This window comes from Rhinolophus ferrumequinum, chromosome 20 (genome assembly GCF_004115265.2).
Source record: "Rhinolophus ferrumequinum isolate MPI-CBG mRhiFer1 chromosome 20, mRhiFer1_v1.p, whole genome shotgun sequence".
In the NCBI taxonomy this organism is placed as follows: domain Eukaryota; kingdom Metazoa; phylum Chordata; class Mammalia; order Chiroptera; family Rhinolophidae; genus Rhinolophus; species Rhinolophus ferrumequinum.
This window is the reverse complement of record NC_046303.1, coordinates 37,811,228-37,830,255: the sequence shown is the minus strand read 5'-3', so window position 1 is coordinate 37,830,255 and position 19,028 is coordinate 37,811,228. Positions and strand designations below refer to the sequence as shown.

The following is a 19,028-nucleotide window of genomic DNA, read 5'->3' as shown; positions in this document are numbered from 1 at the left end:
CATATAACCCCTACAGAAAAGTCACAAAAAAGAAAAAACCTTGTATAAATTATTTTATTTATTATTGTAATTAGACCTTCACAATCAAAGTTGTCTTTTCACCGTCTGTGTTTTGTTAACGTGATATTAAATTGTAGTTATAAGCAAAAGTTGGTTGCCTAGGGAACAACTGTATATTCAGTTTAACAGAAATAAAAGAATATTTGTCTTAAAATGTAAGATTATTTGTTACATAGCCTTTCGCCATGCAATTACATTATAAAAATTTTTAATTTCAAAAGTGAAAATTACTTGTGCTGTCTGAGGGCTGGAATGTTTAAGTGCAACATCAGCTCCTTAAAGAAAAAGCAAAGTGATCTATGATATATATCCCCTGCAAGAGGGAATTTAAATTTACAAGTAACATGAAAATCATGTGTCAGACTTGTGCAGGAGATTCTTCAGCAGACCTTACCCAGCTCTTATTCACAGTCCTTATGGCCTTGAAGAGACCTGGTAAGTATTTTCTCTTTGGCAGTCTCACTTTCCCACATCATGGAAGTACAGGTTTGCACATATACATAACATGATGATAGAAAATAAAATATAGTAAATTAGATTTCTAAATTTCGGTTCTAAGTCTCCTTGTCGATACCAGTAGATCTAAAAGAAGAAGAATTAAATATAAGTGTAAGTAATAGCCGTAGGGTCAAGTATTTAAAATGAAACTAATTCTTTCTCCCCTAAATGAGACAGTCTTCATTAATCTATCTATATTCCTGAAGCTAATGCAGGCAGAATTTAATTCTTATTCTTTACAATTCAAGTAGTACCAACTGAGTTTCCACATCCAAGATTATACTTAACTCCTGCTTTCTCAGTTAACTTTGTGGTAAGTTCAGAACAAGAGTCTACCAATCATTTGGCAAGCCATCCAAGAATATGTACCTTCTGCACATATTTTAAATATATTTGAGTAAAAGAAACAATTTTTTGAGGCCCTGGAAGGGAGGCCAACTTTTACATTTATATAGCATTCAGACTGCCAATACAAAATTGGGCTTCCACACGCATGTGTGCGTATATGGTTTAAACTAGCTCACTATTAGTCACTTCTGGCTTCAAGCTGGGAACAGGAGGAGAGCATCTCTGGTAGCTTTGTTCCAAAGGCTCCCAAAGTGGGATGGCCCAGTTCTTCCCTCAGGTCATAGGACTAGCTTGGAGATAATCCCACCATTTAATTTTAACTCAGATAAGCACATTATTATGATTTAAGCCCGATGTGAGTCGAAACAATTGCTTTTAAGGGTTTACAGTTGTGATTCTGCTTTTCCTTAAAGGAAATGAAACAGCTAACTACCGACTGACTACTGGGCAAATAACTAACTGAAACCCACCACCATCTTTGTTTCTTTACCTAAAAGAAAGGCTTCTTTGTAATAAAAGCGAACATTCTTGTGACAAGAACACAACTGCAGCTTTGGGCTTCCCAAGAGACTTTGGTGGTGTTTATTTTCATTTGAGGAGATAAGCATGTACAATAAGAGACTAATTTTGTAATTACTGGAAATAAACCCAGAGTTGTATCGCTTCCCTTAAGAGCAGTAATGGCACTTCCCAAACCCTGTTGGGGCCTGTATGTAATCGTTGAAGGAAAATGAGTTAATTACATCAAGTCTTTGACCACCTAAGTATTTTAACTATTATTTTCCTTCTGTTTTTTAGCTTTCAAGGGAACAGTTTTCCTTTAGGGTCAACTTTGGGATTTAAGAGAAAAGAAAGAAACTCAGATTAAAAAAGAAAACCCTGCAATTAGTATTAAGAATTCCGGCATCTTTGGGAGGTGGGGTGGAGTTGTAAGGAGACATAACCTTTCATATAGACCAAGGGCTAGGAATCTGTCCTGGGCACTGCAGCCTTCAAACCTCAAAGATACTCACGTTAAATTGTAAACAGTACTCACAAGTATGCAGGCAGTAATACTACTCAAAGAGATGCAGACAGCAAAAAATATATTCAACGGTTTTGGAGGTAGTTGAGGGAAAACAAAAGCACTGATCAGCGTTACCTGTATGAATAGAAATTACATCAGGCCTCACAAACAATTCCAAAACTTGGTTAGACTGGAGTCTAGGCAGTGTAATGTTACAAAACACCTCACATTGTAAAAGGACACCTGCCACCAGATTTGCCTTCTGGAATGTTAATGCATTTAATAAAATATTTGTAAACATGCTTGTGTTATCTCTTTTAGTAACCCCTCTTTGTAACCTTTTCCTCATTTATAAAAGGCAACAAGACATAGAGCAGTGAAAACTAAACTCAAAATCAACTCTTCATTAACAAAGATTAGAAAGCATTTCAGCTTCATTCCCAGGAATAATCATTGTATTGGAAAAAATTCTAATCTTTTTATTAATATGAATACTCCAACAAAAAATAAAACCAAAACTGCTTTTTGCTTAACATGAAAAACACTGAACGGTTTCTAATGCCCTGTTTCTAGAATTCTGTTTGTACCATAGATACAGGAATATACCCATTCCTTCTATTAAGTCATGGAAACAAAGTTCACTGAAATACTCTTACATTTAATGATAATGTGCCAATGTCATTGTCAATATGTGGGAAATAGAGCTTTGTTTTTACTTTATTGTGATAGCACCACACCGTAGAACAGGATGAAAAATTACTATATGGTGACCAAATCTTTTTAAACCAAAGAATAATGAATGTGCTTTAAAAACAAAATAAACTCAATATTAGCAGGAAAAATGGGAGTTACAGATTATGTATAGAAGGGAGTTATTGGTAGCCACTGACATATTACATATTTATTTACGAGGCAAACAAAAAGTTAATTTGACTTATACTATCTCACATATTGAATCAGTGGTGAGGGTGAAAACCAGTTCAGCTACTCCAGTTACCACTTGCAGTTTTAAGTGGTAATAAAATTGAAAGCATTAACTATGACTGGAATACTTCACATGCTCCTGGACTGGCCCCATTTAAGTACTTTTTGGAGAGTTCGCTGAACCACAACACTCAAGTTTTCAAAACTTTGGCTAAGAGCTTGGGTGACACACAAAATAATGATACTTACTAGAATCAATAAGGATGTTAAGCTGCCAACAACTAAATTGATGATTCGATCCTGAAAGAAAAAAAAGAGTTTTTGAGCCATGATGGATCCACGGCACTTTCAGAAAAGTACAACGCTAGGCATTGGGTGATTAGAAGAAACAAAGATCCTGGCCCTCTCTTGGACGTACAATTGCCAGAAAGACAAAGTGGGAAAAGGTACTTTAGGGAGACAGGGACAACCAACGAAAAAATTTCTATAGGAGGGACATTTTTACATGTCTTGAAGACTGAGAAGGATTGAACGGAGAAGGCAGGCTTACAAACAATCCATGTGCTGCTGGGAATGGTATGAGAAGCAAAGGGACAGGAGGACTCACGTGGCCAGCCCAGCCTTGGTTACAAGTATCAGGAAGCAGACGAGATGATGTCAAGTGCCATAATGAGTTTGGACCTATTTCGGATACAGCTCAGGCATCCTTGTCTAATACAATTGCAAAGTAGATGCTATTGCTAGAGGGATTGTAGAATGCCAAGGCGGGAGGCGAATCAGACCATCTGACCACGAGTTTTCCAACTTAATAGCAAAAGTCTAAAATACATACACAAAAGTAGAATCATTTGATTGAATGAGGAGCCTGGGGTCCTTATCCGCTGAGCTCTCTTGGCATCCCAGCCAAGCCAAGTTGGCATGAAAAACTTCTGATCTAACCCAACCCTCACTGTATGGGTTAAGGTAAACTTAGGCCCAATGTTTGGTTAAATTATTTGCCTCAAGTCACACAGCAAGTGAGAAGTGATTCTGAAACTATTCCTAAATCATTGTCACTGGTTAGATTTAGTTTCAGTTCCAGGGTCTAAAATGTTACACTTTATATATATTACTAATATTATTAGTAATATAAATAACATATACATAATACTAGATTGATAGAAGTCATTTACAGAGCTTACAGAATAAGGTCATAAGGGTTTAAGACCTGACAAGGAAACACTACGGACAATGAGAATACCGAGTATTCTTATTTCTGAGAAGTCAAAGCTGAGTAATGAATCGGTAGTCCTACAGATTGTTTTGGTGACGTGTGAGCAGAGAACGGCAGGATATGGTATGTGAACAGCCAATAAACAAAAGCTCAGGGATGGGAAGCGTACAGGAACAAGCACAGAGCAGCCACTGAAGACTCATTTCCAAACTCTGCATTTAAAGATAAGAATCCAAAGTTAAGAGGGAGGCAAAACTGGGAGGGAAGAGGAAGGAAAGGCTAGTATTGCATCGCGTGCGCTACAGAGGACAAAGGCAGCAACTCCAGCCACACCCTTACGAAACTAAACTAGAAAGGCTTACACCAAATCTTACCAGCGCTTCAGCTAGAGAAGCCTACAGAGCACACAGGATTCTGAAATGAAGGACCAGTTTTAGGAAAGAGAACCAAGGGCAGATCTATTATTCCCCCACAAGACAAAATAAGTGTGTTTAACGTCAATGTGTATTCTCATATGTACAATCTATTAGTGGCAGCCCCACTGTGTTTGCCTTGTGACAGGGTCAACTAAGCTTTTCTGGTCTATTCTGAAAAGTCAAGAGTACCTGCTCCCATCTCTAGGAGCTCCAGGGATTTGCAAAAGCTTACAAAGGTCTGCATACCTCACCACAGCTCTCTTACCAATGGAAAGAAGCCAGTGAAGAGGTTCTGCCGAGAGGAATCACTACTCTGAATAGCACAGCAAGGTGCCCACCAGGATCAAAGCGCAGGGGGGGGGCGGAGAGGTAAAAATAATGGTAAAGGGATAGTAACTATGCCAGGAGTTTTTGCAACTCTTTTCTAAAATATCCTGGGATGAAATGGTATTATAACTTTTACAAATGGCAAAACAGGCTCAGGGAAATCGAGAACTTGGCAAGTTCTCAATACCAGGAAGTGATGGAGACAGGACTCGATGCCAACAGAACAGATTCCATGTATACTCCGAGCTGGAAGAGCAACTGCTGGTCTAGACAGGTACCAAGTGGCAGGTGACCCCTAAAAAAGCCTGTCAGCAAAGGACTACAGTGAAGTGTTTCTCTTCAGGAATGAAGATGTCCTCATGTGTGATTTTTTTCAGATTGTTGAACTTACCCATGGAAGCCCAGCTGGTTTTAATCATTCATGGAAATATATCTAAACTTTAATGAATCCTTTCCTGCTTGCCTTCTAGACAGTTCACCAAATGGAATTGCAAGACACCTTCATGAATATCAGTTACTCTATTGTTATCACGCAGTCTCTGGGACTCCCAAGATGGAATGAAGTATTGAGGATATGGCAGACGGTTTCTCACAGGGTTTTCCTTCTCCAAGCCGAGGCTTTGGCTTCAGGCCTTCCACTGTCAAAGTAACCATGAGTCCCGGCCAAAACAACAGCAGAGGTAACTGGAAGACCTCCTCCTAAACGCCTGCTACGCAAAGTGTGGTCTGTGGCCCAGCGTGCTGGTCTCACCTAAGAGTGAGAAAAACGGAGTCCTGGGCCTTGCCGCAGCACTTACTGAATCAGAACCTGCCTTTTAACAAGATCTGCAGGTGATGTGTGTGCACATTTAAATTTGAGAAGCATTGGTCTAAAGTTTAGAGTCTAAAACAAAACTATTTCGAATATCGAGAAGTTCAGACCATAGGGTACAGTCCTTTCCCTGGGCCCAGAGACTGTTTTTCAGGGCTTCAGCAGCTGCCCAGCTCCAATCCCCAGAGATAAAAAGGATAATAGAGAATAATTATATAGCCAGTAAATTAGCATTTCAGAGGAGTTTTAGAATATACTCCAAATCAGAACTAGAGTCCAATGAAGAAAAATTTATGGAATGTACTCAAACTCAGGTTACTCTCACTTCCATAGCTAGTCTCTGTTAAATCAGTTATTTCAATTTCTTAGAGCTCTGTCTCCTCCCATTTTATTATTACCTTATTTCCGTCTACCAAAACTATTCTCCCCACCCAGAGCTTTAAACCTTATGCTGCTGCTTATTTTCACTCCCCGAGAAAGCTTAACAGGACCAGAGTTAGCCTTGATCCTTACCTGCAGAGAGGACAGAGAATCAGGATGTCCTTCCCAAAGGTAAACACTCAGCACCAGGTTGAGAGATAGTCTTAACTCATATACATGCACATATGAGCACATGAATATATAAAGAAACATACACATACATGCGCAGTATAGCTTTGAGAGGGATTCTAACATATTACCTCATAAGTCATTTATTTATTCATGTAAACATTATGTCAATTATATTTCAATGAAACTGGAAAAAAAATTATCCACTATATATTCCAGATGCAAATATAACAAATAAAACCATCCCTACCCTCCAGAAGTTTACACTATCCAAAGCACAAGAGGGCGCTAAGGAGAAAGAAAGTTCAAGTACCGTGGGCTGTCAGGGAGAGAAAATCAGAGAAAATCAAACTTGAAAGACGACTAGCAGATAAACAAAAAGGAAAAGAAAAGGTGGTTCATGAAGAGGAACTTCAAAAGAACCCCAGGGAAAACAATGGTGGGGCTGTTACAAAAAGCAATCAGGCACATGGAGACAGCTGATAGGTGAGCAAGATTCCTGAGAGCTGAGAGGAAAGGGGCCTGAGCTCAAAGGAGTCACGTCTTCATCCTCCTTTGAAATGGGAAAAGAGAAAAAGATGGCAATACATGTAAAGGGTTTATACCCAGGATGGGTGAAGGTAACCCTGTGACGCAAGTAAGGAATACCTTATTTCCGTTTACCAACAGGTAACTAACTACTAGTTTCCATGAGACTGATTTGTCTGAGGTCATACAGCCAGGTAATGGTTAAGGTCTCCTACCTAATGCTCTTTGCAAAATGCAGGCCTAACGAGCAGTTCAAAGGTCTAAGAATCCTTACACCAATATGTATGAACCCTGAAACTAGAGTTAAAAGATCAAGGTTCTCATCTGCGTTCAGCCACTGGCTAGGTACGTGACTCGAAAAGGATCCCTTAACCCATTTGGGGCTAGCAAATCAAATGCTATCTGGTCCCTTCCTGTTTTACCAATTTATGGCTCTAGAGCGTCAGCACCAGAGCCAGAGTAGAAGGCCAACTCCCCAGCAATCAAAAAGCAAAGGAGCCCTCAAGGCTCTTAGACCCAGGAGAAGGGGCAAACTTCTCCTGGGTCTAAGAAGAGTTTGCTGCATGGATCTATGCAAATACAGGGACCCAGAAAACGCAGCTACTTCACACACAGTCGTTTCTTATATTGACCCATAGAAAAGCTGAAGGCATTACGTTCCCCAGAGGGAGGTGGGAGGTGGGATGGCTGACGTGCCACACTCCCAATCTGACTGATATTAGGAGGTGAGGCATTTGGGAGGTGCCAGGTCACAAACGGGATTAATGCCCTTATAAAAGAGGCTCCAGAGAACTCCGCAGCCTCTGGCACCACGTGAGGATGCAATGAGGAGTCTAAAACCCAGCAGACAGCCCTCACCCAGCCACCCTGGTCTCAGACTTCCACCGTCCAGAACAGTGAGAGAGAAATGTCTGTTGTTTAAAAACACCCAGTCTGTGGCCTTTTGTTAGAGCAGCCCAAGTGGAATAAGACATCCTCTATTTTTGAAACATATGTCCCTGGGCAGTCTTGTGCCACCTTCTTCCCTTCCTCTTCTGTTACCTCAATTATTTCAGCACCTGCTTTGCCAAATCCCTCTTTGTCCAATCCTCTCCTCTACTGCCCTGAATCTGGTCTTCACTCATATCCACTAACTAGGAGGTCCCCTCAATCTGTCACCCCAAAACCCTGACGTGAGGGCTCCCTACCCATCTCTGACCACAGAGTCGGCAGATTCAGCAACGCACGGAAGACTTCCTGTGAGTATGTTCATCCCCTCGTGACGCTCAGAAAACCCAGTCCCGAGTCACCCTCAGCGCCCCCAACCTCTTCCATGCTCCGGTGTCAAGACTTGCTGTGACACCTTTCAACTGTCCCAACTTAACCGCCAGTTTACTCGTCTGTCTCCTCCTCTCCACCGTAAGGTCCCAGAGGCTAAGGTCCAAGTCTGCCTTGTTCACTGTCGGACTCTGGGCCACTGCACATGGCTGTATGGCTGAAACCCGGCCCCATGCTAACCCTGCAAGCTGTGCACCCCGCACGGGCCTGCATCCACCCAGAGGCAGGAGTACTTTTGTCTCATTCAGAGAAAACCAAGCCATATGGCTGTGAGAGCTGCCACTACCCAGAGTGGACGGAACCTTCTGATCGTACAAAGGTGCCACCGTATTGGTGGGTAGTGGCGCTGGTCATTTCCCTCTGCCAACCACAGGGCCAGCATATATTAGATGCTCAAATATTAGCTGACAGAACACACGGAGTTTACTACGAATCTGTGTTTTGAGTTTACAACAAATTTGTGTTTTGGGCCTTCCCTGTATTTCCATGGCCTTTTATTTTGGGGTGACTATCCCTGTCTCTTTCCAGAAAGTGGTTAGAAGCTCTACCTCAACTCAGGTTCCTAATCCCACTCTTGAAGCGTATATACCAGCAGAAATCCTTACAAAAAAAGATACCACAAAAAAGAGGAAAGCTCCTCCCCCCTTTCATTCCTTCCGGCCTGAAGAGGACCAGAAGGTGACCAGCTTCTCCCAATCCTGCACCCCTTCCCCGGCTTCATTAATTATCTCCATCCTCATTTCTATGTTGAATTTCTCCCTCATGGAGTCCATCTCTGGCCCCAAAATTTCAACTCCCTCCAACACAGAAGAGCCTTCCAGCCACCCTGCTTCCAACTTTGATGTCAAGCCTTCATTCTCCATTCCTGACATGGTAAGTGTTATGAAGTTAGGAAGAAAATAAAACAAGGTAAATGAGGATTCAGTGACCAGGGTGGCGATGGGGGCTTAGTTTTATTCAAAGAAATTCTGTCTGAGGATGTGACGTGAGCAGGGGCCTTTATAAGAAAAATGAATGAGACATTGCAAGGATCTGGGAGAAGGGTAGTTTTTGCAAACAAGTCAGTGCAGTTAGTAAGTGCAAAGGCCCTGAGGCGGAAGCAAGCTTTGGAACTAAAAGGAAAAACCAGCGGCCAGGATGACTGAAGATTCATAAGGAATGGAAAGAAGAACAAGGATTTGTTTAATGCCTTTCTGTCTCCCCTGCAGTATATATATGCTCCATGGGAAAAGATATACCATCCAGCACATAGCACATTTCCTGGGATGTAATATAAACATGGTTAATAACTGAATAAAAGAATACATACGTGTATACGCAACAACCTACAGCCTCCAGAAGGAAATCATACTGCTTAGCACAGCATTCAAGGCTTTTAACCCAGCACTGCCTTTCCTGTCCGGGCCTCCCAAGTTCTAGTCCAGCCACACAGGAACACACATTCCCTTGCCACTTCCTATACTTTCCTGCACCCTCCCCCACCCCCCCCCCGGCCCTGTGACACAAGCTGGACCTCCTGCTCGGGATTCCCAGTCACCTTCTCCTGTCAAAAATCTTACTTTTGCTTCCACGTCTAAGACTCAAAAGCCCTCTGATCTGATGTCCCCGGTAGAATTATTCTCTTACTCCATGCTCCCTGGCACTTCGCTCATCCTTTAATTAAAGGGTTCAATCCCATTTTAAAGTCAGTACGTAGCCTCCCTAGCCCACGCTTTCTTCAGGTCACTGAAGACAGTGATTATCTTCTCTTGTGAGGGAGAGAGAAGAAAGGCAGTCTATTCAGCATGTAGTACATGTCCAAAGGGCACCATTTCCTACCACAGTTAATGTGGAAGGAGTGATTCAGCCTCTTGAGCCACATCCTACAATTCTGCGTCCAAAGTTCTGTATTTCTCAATCACACTTAAGGGTTCCAATACCGTAAATAAAAGGCCAATTCTCAGAAACAGTTTTCCTTTCCTTCTTCCAAATCATGGTGGATAACTTCTTGTCAGGAAAGCTCTGGAAATGGCCTGGTCAACCGCCTAAGGGGCAACCCTCGAGGAATAAACATACTGAGAGGATGTGAAATGGGGGAGAAAGTTTGGGCCCAGCTGAAGCAAGAAACCACAGGCCTTCCCAGTGGGTTTAACTTGGTTCCTCCGGAACTAATGGCTCTGACGAAGCAGGAGCTTCCCATCAAGCCGTCACCAGGGACAACCCTAGAGATAGCATCCACTGGGTGGAGAGTGAGGGGACACCTTTTCTCTGGTCACAGGTACTACTGTTCTGAGACTTGCCAAAGGAACACCAGACTGAATGGTGCCAGGAGGACGCATGAGAAAGGATTTATGAGAGCGTGGGCACACCCACACTTTACAACTCTCACACTCTGAATTCTCTCAGACGCACCATGATCGTCTCCAGGGCTACGTGTAGACCTGAACACCAACTTTCCCCTCATTTCTCTCCAAAGTAAAGGACAGACATTTCTAAACGTTTCCCTTATTTCAGATTCACATTCTCAAGTATCTTTCAGTTGTGAGTATTTTGGGATACCCATCCTGCCAGATTGTCTTTCTCAGATACATGCACTTGAAATATATTCTTTCCACTGAAGCACCACTTATGGAAATCAGATCACAGTAAAAATAGGAAACCTACTCCACATGTGTTAAGGGGCGAATGATCCCTACAGGTGGTGCCCACAGGAAGCGCCCAATTTTTACGTGCTGACCTTCAGAACGGGAGGCATACGGCAAGGACTGTGAGGTTAGGAGACTGACAGACCTGACTTAGATTTATTCTCCTGCCATTTGCCTGCCTGTGGCCTTGCATAAGTCACTTCACTTTCAAGCCTGAATTTCCGTATTTGTACAGTGGTAGCGCATGCAGGGTTGCTGTACGCACTAGATGATACACGGAGAGCACCAAGAACACAGTAACTGATATTTAATATAAGATTGGTAATGGTTGCTAATATGGTATTAGTATTTTTTTCTACCACATCTAATGGGCGTCTAACCAATGAGAGCTTAGGCTCCTCAGAGATAAGTGTGGGCTGAGTTGGTCCCATGCCCTGACCTCAATTTCCAGGGCGCCCCCATTTCAAATGCATTCCATCATTCCCACAGAGACACTCGGGTCTGACAACGCACATGTGCCTATGGCAATTCAGAAAACGTGGTCACTATACCTATACATGGCCTATGGGCTGATCCGAAGAAAAAAATGACTCAATTCAGGAGACCCAGGCTATTATCACAGACCTGCAAAAACCACATCTACAGAGAAGAGAACTCAGGAGACCATCCGCTTGTGAGAGGCCAGGCCCCAGTCTCAGTGTTTTTATACAAGACTGCATTACGTTTACTACTGGCCTTTTTACTGAAGCTCAGCAAGGAGGGGAGAACCTGAAGCACTACTGCCCGTTTTGGTATCAGCATTCCAGGTTTCTGAACACCAGCCCCCACCTTCTACTGCTGGTTCATGATGTCCCGAGAATGCAGTTTACTTCTTGGTGATATTGAATTCTCACTTCACTTTAAACTTAATATACATAGACTTGAGAACTGGGCAAGGGATTGTGCCTAGTGCTAGGAAGGCTAGAGAAATGAGGCCACTGGTTCCTCCGTTCAAGGAGCTTATACTCTGGTCAAGAGGCAAGATCTTCATAAATCCTTCACAGCACAAGGAGTAAGTGCTGGGACATCTCTGACCACCAGGCTCATGGGAGGAAAGCATGGATGCAGGCTGGGTTATAAGGAAGGTTCTAAGGCAGGGAGGTAGACTGAGCAGAATGCAGATATTTGGAGAAGAGAGGGTGATACAGAAAGGAGAACAGCATTTGCCCAGAGCAGGGAGACAGCTAAAGGAAAGGGGTCCGTGGGGAGGTGCCAGCCTGGACTGAGCTGCCCCAGAGCCTGATTAAGACCAGGGGATGTCAGCCCTCCCTACACACCGGCATCCTCTAAGGAGCTTTCTAACAATACAAATGCCAGTCCTGTGGTCTGGGCATGGGGAGAGAACACTTGTCAGAAAAGGAATGAAAAAAGTCATGGCGTCTATTAGCCGGAACTGTTTCTCCAGCATAAGAAACGGCAACCAAAGTGTTTTGGAAGAGAGGCCAGGGGACAACTGATCCAGTCCCTGGGGAGACTAGCTCTCCTTTGAGGGAGACAGGAGTTGGGCTCAGAGGATCACCCAGTCGCTGTGTCAAAGGAAAGAAGCCAGAAGCCTGCACTCCTGGGAGAACAGCCTGTGGAGCTCTAGAAAGAGGAGAGGCGGCAGGCAGGCAACAATCTGAACCACAGCTTTGTTCTTAAAACAGCAGTGACCCGCACACCCCCAAAAAGACAAGCAGCAGCACTCTAATCTTACACTATTATTTGGAGAAGGCAAATGCCCCAAGTTTGAATTGCTTGCCTCGGACTACAGGTCAGAAAAAGACCTTGTTTTTTAACCATTTTTGTTTAATTGCGCCTTTTCTCTTTTTTTTACAGGAAGAGGAGAGGAGGTACAGGAAAAATACTTCAGAACATGCAGCTTTTGCCTTGGAACCAAATATCTGAGCTTCAGGGCCCACGACCTTGCCCCCTACACAGAGGTTCCCCCCATATTATCTGAGTTCAACATATGTGACTTCTCCCAAAGTTATTCACTGGTCTTATATCACATCCCAGTAGGAACAGAGGGACAAGAATTGTCATTACCCATCTTAAGAGGATGAATCGCTTATTTGGTGATCAGTGAAAACCAACATGCTGGTCTGGAAATTGGTTTACACGACCTTGCACCAAGTGTGATACTGTTCCTTTTCCTGTCTGCATCAGCAACGCACGCGATACTGGTCTGCTTTCTCCCCTCAGAGAACCATCCTCTCCCTGCCCTCCAAGGTTCATCAGTCTAGACTGGCTGAAACTGTTTTCAGATGATCCGGCAAATCAAGAAACCAAGATTACCTCACAAGCCCCAAGGATAACTTAATGCCCGTCCATTACATAGAAAGATGGCACCAACTGTGTTGTCCTAAAGCAAACTTTTAAAGGTAGCCATCGGCAAGACAGGGTGGACTATCTCTAGGTTTTAGTTTACCGGGTGGGGAGGAGGGGGCAGGAGAGGAACAGGGGAAGGTGCTCCCTAGAGTAACATTTCCCAAAGGATGTTCTGTAGAAACTTGTCTCACTAAGGCTCCTGGTGGGGGCAGGGGGAGATAAGAACTGAGTAGGGCATTGTGCCAGTGCTAAAAGGCTACACCACCAAACAGTACAGGAAGCACTACTTTCCCACCCTCTCCAACTAAAGTCCCAGTGACAATTAGCATCTTAAAGTTCTGAGAAGTCCCACAGTAAAGAAAAATGTTTCACAAACATGACTATGACCACCGTAACTAATGATTCACTTGCTTACAAACACACCATCCAATACGTTACTCGTAGCTGCATGTGGTTCCTGAGCACCGGAAATGTGGCTAGTCCAAACTGAGATGGGTTGTAGGTGAAAAATACACACTGGATTTCAAAGGCTTAGTATGGAAAAGAAAATGTAAAAATATCTCTTTTTATATTGGTTATATAATGAAATGACAGTATTTTGATTTATGCACTGGATGATAGTATTCTGAATAGAGTTAATGTCATCTGTTTATACCTTTTTAATATGGCTACTAGGACATTTACAATCTTGTATGTGGCTCACATATTTCTTTTGGATAGCGTGCTCCTTTAGAAAGTGCTAAGCTATTGCACAGGCTTAAGTCTATTAACGTAGCATTTGTGTCATATTTGTTTTTCATCTGAAAGATATGTACTATACTGCCACATATGTTTTTCACCTGAAAGAGAGGTACTCTCTTAACCATCCTAGAACTTAGGATGGATAAAAACAGATGAAAAAAGCACCCAGACATTCTGACCAGGAAGCATAAGATAGCCCACTGTGAGCAACACGTGATTCCAAAGGTATCAAGGAATGAAGGATGTATTTCTTAGAAAAAATGATCATCTTTCCTTTTTTGTCTATTATGACTTAGGTATTTGTGTAATGAAAGAGAACCGTTTCACTTTGCATTTCACTCCATGACTCTATCTGTACAGTTATTCCTAAATAGGCTAAAAATTGAATAAATTTGGAGTTCAGTAACTGAAATCATTATGTGTGAGTACAGTTGAAGACAGAGGTACCCTCGGGGATTGCCTGCTGGGTTATATATTTATTGTTCTATAGTAGATTCCACTATCTTTCACTCACGCCATGACTTTGGGTGAACCACTGCACCTATTTCCTGTGAAAGGGCACTAGGTAAGTGAGTATCTACAGTGCTTTTAGAAGTACATGACACAGGCTGCGTAATTTACTATCCTACCCACTCATGAAAGGAGTTGGTGAAGCCTTACCATAGAACTAGCTGTGTGACTGAACAAGCAGCCTGCTTTACAGTTCAGCTTGCATAGTTGTAAAAGAGGAAATGACAATGCCCATCTTGCAAAAGAATTCGACGATCAAACATGGGAAAGCTGAAAAGCCTAGCACGTTGCCTGGCACTTAGCAAACACAACTTCCCTCCAGACTCTGCTCTGTGGGCTTCGGTCATCTTTGCCTTAAAGTTAGGGACTGGACCTGAAGCTCTAGTTCTTTCTAAATTTAAAATGGAGAGGCTACATATAGTTAGTTGTTATAAGGCAAATATAAGAGCTCAGAAAATCTGTCAGATGATGACAGGAAGGGCATTTTCTCCTTGCTTGATTTTCTCCTCAGAAGTGATATAGTTCACTAATATTAAGTTTCCACTGTAAAGTGACTGTTGTGTCATTTCCTGGCATCTGAAAGAGAACAAACTGGGAACACCTACATGCAGGCACCAATGAAGGGTTTCTGAGAGTCCCCAGAATTCACCCTGCTCTGGCAGTGACTGTCCTCCATGGGAATAGTAAGAGGAGAAACTAGTCACTTTTATTTGGGAAGCTTGGGGAAGTATAATATAATATAAAATACAACATAATATAATATAATACCAGATCTTATATTAATTTTTGCTCCGAAAGACGCATTAGAGCTGATTGTCCAGCTAGGTCTTATTTTCGGGGAAACACAGTATTAAGGCCCCATTCCTGTGCCTTGCCCTCTTCTAGTCCTCAAATAAAATCATTTAAAGATGGGTACCTCTTTCTTCATGTCTGGCACCTCAATTTATAAGAAACATGATGTTTTCTCCGTTCTCAGACCAGAGGTCTTTCTCCTTTTCCATTCTGTACAATTTCTGTGTCCAATCATTGTCAGCTCCACAGAGGGAGCTCAAGAGAACTCAAAGTAGCTGAATCTCCTGTTATTAATATAATGCCTAAAGATGCCTAAGTAGTGCCAGCGCTACATACTCTTGTACTAAATATGTATGCAATGAACAGAGACATATTTGGAATAGCAAAGTTTTTGGATGGGTTTCAAATGGATCATAGGCAATAGGAAACTTACAGTCATTGACTATTTGGGCCCAGGTAAGTCAGAAAACATCAATATTTGTAAGTGTCTATATAAATCAACAAGTCCATTACCAAGTCATCTACCTCAGTGCTCAGAGGCTATGGGGTTAAATGAGGTCAGACATCTGCATCACCCAGAACACCAATCTGTGAACCAAGGCATGTGGGGGAGTATTGAACCTCTTAGCTCTCAAAACAGCTGGACAACCAGATGCCGTGGGTGTGACCCCTTCAAGTAGCAAGCTGCCTCTACTCTCTAGACCTCAGATCCTCTTCTAGTCAAACCTCAGTTTATGAACATTCATATCTGAAAGCCCAAGGCTACCGGAGACTAAGTGGGGAAACCAATCTCTAAGGTCTTCCCCAAGCTTCCCAAATAAGTGACCAGTTTCTCCTCTTACCCCAACATGCCTCCTCTATGTCCCATAATAGCAGAGATCCAACCGCATCACATTTGTTTATGTATTTCCTCCACCTAGCTGAGTTCCTTGGACCTCTGGGGCCTTTCACATAATGCTCAATAATGTTAGCAGAAATAAACATCTACTGGACTAGAGCCATGCTTCTCAAACCAGGTGCATTGTGGACTAAGATAATGCAAAGCCACAAGATAAACAAGGTGCATCTTCCTAAAGATCAAGCTTAAAACATTTTCTTATTAAGATACTCTACAGAAAAGCAAAATAGAGAGTTTAAAACATAAGAATAATAATTAGTAGCCTCTGCAGCAGGCTGGCAGCTTCCAAATTCAGGGCTCTGCCCCAGACTCCTGGGTGTACAAGTTCTCTATCCTTTCTGCTACAGGTCCCTGCCAAAGCTGAGAAACCCAAGAAGCTCTGAACTCGTATGTGCCCTACTTTCTGAGAGGCTGAAAGCAATTTGTCAGCGGTCAAAGATTACCAATGCCACTTTCCAGGTAAACAAAAACAGGCTAATCTTGGCCAAACAACCCAGAAGAATAATGCTGAGGACAGGAAAAGGACTTCTCTTCAATGACTGGCCCAGGACATCACATGATTAAGCTTGTAAGAAGACATACTTTTTAAAAGCCTAAAGTAATGTACTATAGCTTGTTTGGCTCCAGAGACCCTTTGATCACTTCCTGGAATGGATGCCAACAAAGAAAGTCATTTAACGCCTCTCCTCTTTTTCTTTGCTTGACTGCCTCAGCAAGAAACCCTTAAGGGCTATATATATCAGAAGCACCTAGGCCTGGCTCTTTTTTACCAAAGCTCAGGTGCACATCTGAAGCCTTTCGAAAGCTAGCACTCCATCTGGAGGTGCGTAAGTGCACATACCCTACCCACATCCCCCTGCCTCAGAGGCTTCCGCACTCCACTGAAGGGCCCCCAACAGCCCAGAACTTTCTGAACTTCTCCCCACCCCCAGCCTTCAAGGATCTTGGCCAACCCTGTCCCAAAGGACCGAGTAGCAGGGCAAATATCTTAAGAGGAAAGTGGGGTTGAAGAACCAGCTCTTTCCTCCTACAAGAGCTTCAGGGACCACAGAAGGACCCAGTTAGGGCTCTGGGAGCGAGGGCGGGCAGGCAGGCAGGCAGACACTTAAACACACACACCTAGGCTTGGAGTCCCGGTCCGCTCTCACCTTGGCCGACGTCTCTCCGAACAAAGGTCTGTTGTCCAGAACACTGGTGCCGTAGATCCTGGTAGAGAAGTCCTCCATTTTGGGGTTTCTTCACTCTCCCCAAGTCACTCAAAACCAAGCCAGCATTCCCTCCTTAAGTCTTAGGTCCTGGGCTCCCCAAGGCGCCTGGTCACCGGACACACATAGCCGAACCCCTGGAGCGTCCGGGAAGTCCCGGCAGCGGCGGTGGGTGGGCGCTCAGACCCGGGGGATCAGGCAGCTCCGCCCAAGCCCCGCTCTCCTCTTCATCTTGAGCAGCTGCTGCAGGAAGTGAAAGAAAACAACACCTTGTAGCTGACTCTTCGCGGGACCCGCACCTCCCCCCCGCCCCGCCCGAGCAGCTCCCACTTCCCCAAATCTCAGCGCTCCGCCCGCCGGCTCGCGATCGCACGGTCCGCCGGGCACCGCAGCGCGGAGCAAATCGGCTTCCCCTCGCCCCCGGGCCACACGTGACTCCCACCCCTCTCCCCACCCCCGGCCTGCTCAATGTTCTACTGTGAGCGCGCAGACCTTCATGCTCACGAGGGAAAAGTTTTCTTGGAAGAATTCATTCACAGCCCCGCTCCAAGCCCTCTGCACCTCTTCACCCCCCTCCAATTCCCCAGCGACGAGAAAAGTTAGTTGCCGAAGGAGAGCCGAGCACTCCGCGGAGCCCCCCCCACCCCCCGCCGCGCTGCGGGTTCAGGCCCAGCAACTTGGATCCCCCTCATTTGTTGCATCTCCTGGCGCTCGCTGCGGCAGCCGTGGCCACGCTAACGGCCTGGTGACATCAAGCAGAGGAGAGAATCCCGCCTCGGCCCTTCACCCTCCCGCGAAGCCCAGCGCCCGCCCCGGCCCGCAGGCCAAACCTCGGCGTCCCCAGCCGCCTGCACGCTGGGGAGTCCTGGCTGAGCAGGGGACCTCAGGTCCCGGGTCCACACCTGCGCAGGGATTAGGTGCCGCGGCTCAGAGGTTTGGGCGAGACGCGTGAGGAAGAAAGAGACCTTTCCGACTGGGGGAGAGCGGGCGCGCGAAAAGGGCGCTGCGCTGCGGGTCTCCTCTCGTATCCTCCGGCCCGGACCCGCGGCCACTGTCGCAAACCGACTCGGCCCGCCCAGGTCACGTCACGGCCGAGGCCGCCAATCCTATGTACCTAAGAGACGCATTGGCTGCGGAGCTTTATTTCTAGAGGCGCCAGTTTATTACCCCGTGGGATGCCCAATCTCCCTGGCTGCACGTTTCTCAGCCTCTCAGTAATTAGCATCTGTGCGATCCACGTGGACAAAGAGCATTTCTGAAGATAGCTTTGCATTTGTCTGAAAGCATCTTAAACACGACCAGCCTGTTTTAAACACCCCAGTCTCGGCACAACAGGATGGAACGGGGTCATTGATAAATTTGGTTTAGGGTTGGTAGTATGTTTATCTTGTTTTGATCTGTGATAAGGATCCTATGTCATTTACAGAAACAGTGGGGAGATAATGTGTGCGAGGCATTTCTTCGACTTGTCCACTCATCCTGCTGGTGATGGTGCTGATTAAGCATGTTTGCAGCCACGGAGAACGCCTGGTCTGTCAAGCTCTTCTCCGGGTTTTAGAGCATACAGAACTGGAAGTGGATAGGTCTCAGGCAAATAATGTCACTCTGCATTTGGGGACATTTATAAGTATATGAAACAAACACATCCACGATAGCTTCAATAGGTTTCCTGCCCACTGCAGCTCCTAGACTGAAGTAGAGCTCTGACAATGTTTGTGTGCAGCGAGTGCCTCAGTTAGCACATGTAGCCACATAACACTTAGAGTCCAAGCAGGGATTCAGGTGGTCTCTCAACAGTTTATGACAAGGGATTAGGACAAGGGATGGATTAAGAACCCCATAGCTACAGATTTCTAATTTGCAACACTGGGTAGAATCGGATGTGGTGCATATCTGATCTACTAGTTACATA

General features: G+C 44.4%; 1 protein-coding gene across 5 annotated transcripts; it reads right to left on the bottom strand.

Annotated features, from left to right (window-relative positions):
- Nucleotides 1-40: 40 nt before the first annotated feature.
- TMEM243 (transmembrane protein 243) lies at nt 41-18,194 on the bottom strand. 5 transcript variants are annotated; one of them, XM_033088841.1, is made up of 5 exons: nt 17,947-18,194; nt 17,060-17,359; nt 3,086-3,136; nt 1,943-2,047; nt 41-642 (listed from the first exon to the last, which is right to left on the bottom strand). In XM_033088841.1, the coding sequence occupies exons 2-5, from the start codon at nt 17,135-17,137 to the stop codon at nt 520-522; spliced, it is 357 nt and encodes a 118-aa protein (XP_032944732.1). In that variant the 5' UTR covers nt 17,138-17,359; nt 17,947-18,194; the 3' UTR covers nt 41-519. The 5 variants fall into 5 exon arrangements, with proteins under 5 accessions (XP_032944732.1, XP_032944734.1, XP_032944733.1 ...); XM_033088843.1 differs by having other exon boundaries at nt 17,060-17,356; XM_033088842.1 differs by having other exon boundaries at nt 18,019-18,194.
- Nucleotides 18,195-19,028: the final 834 nt, after the last annotated feature.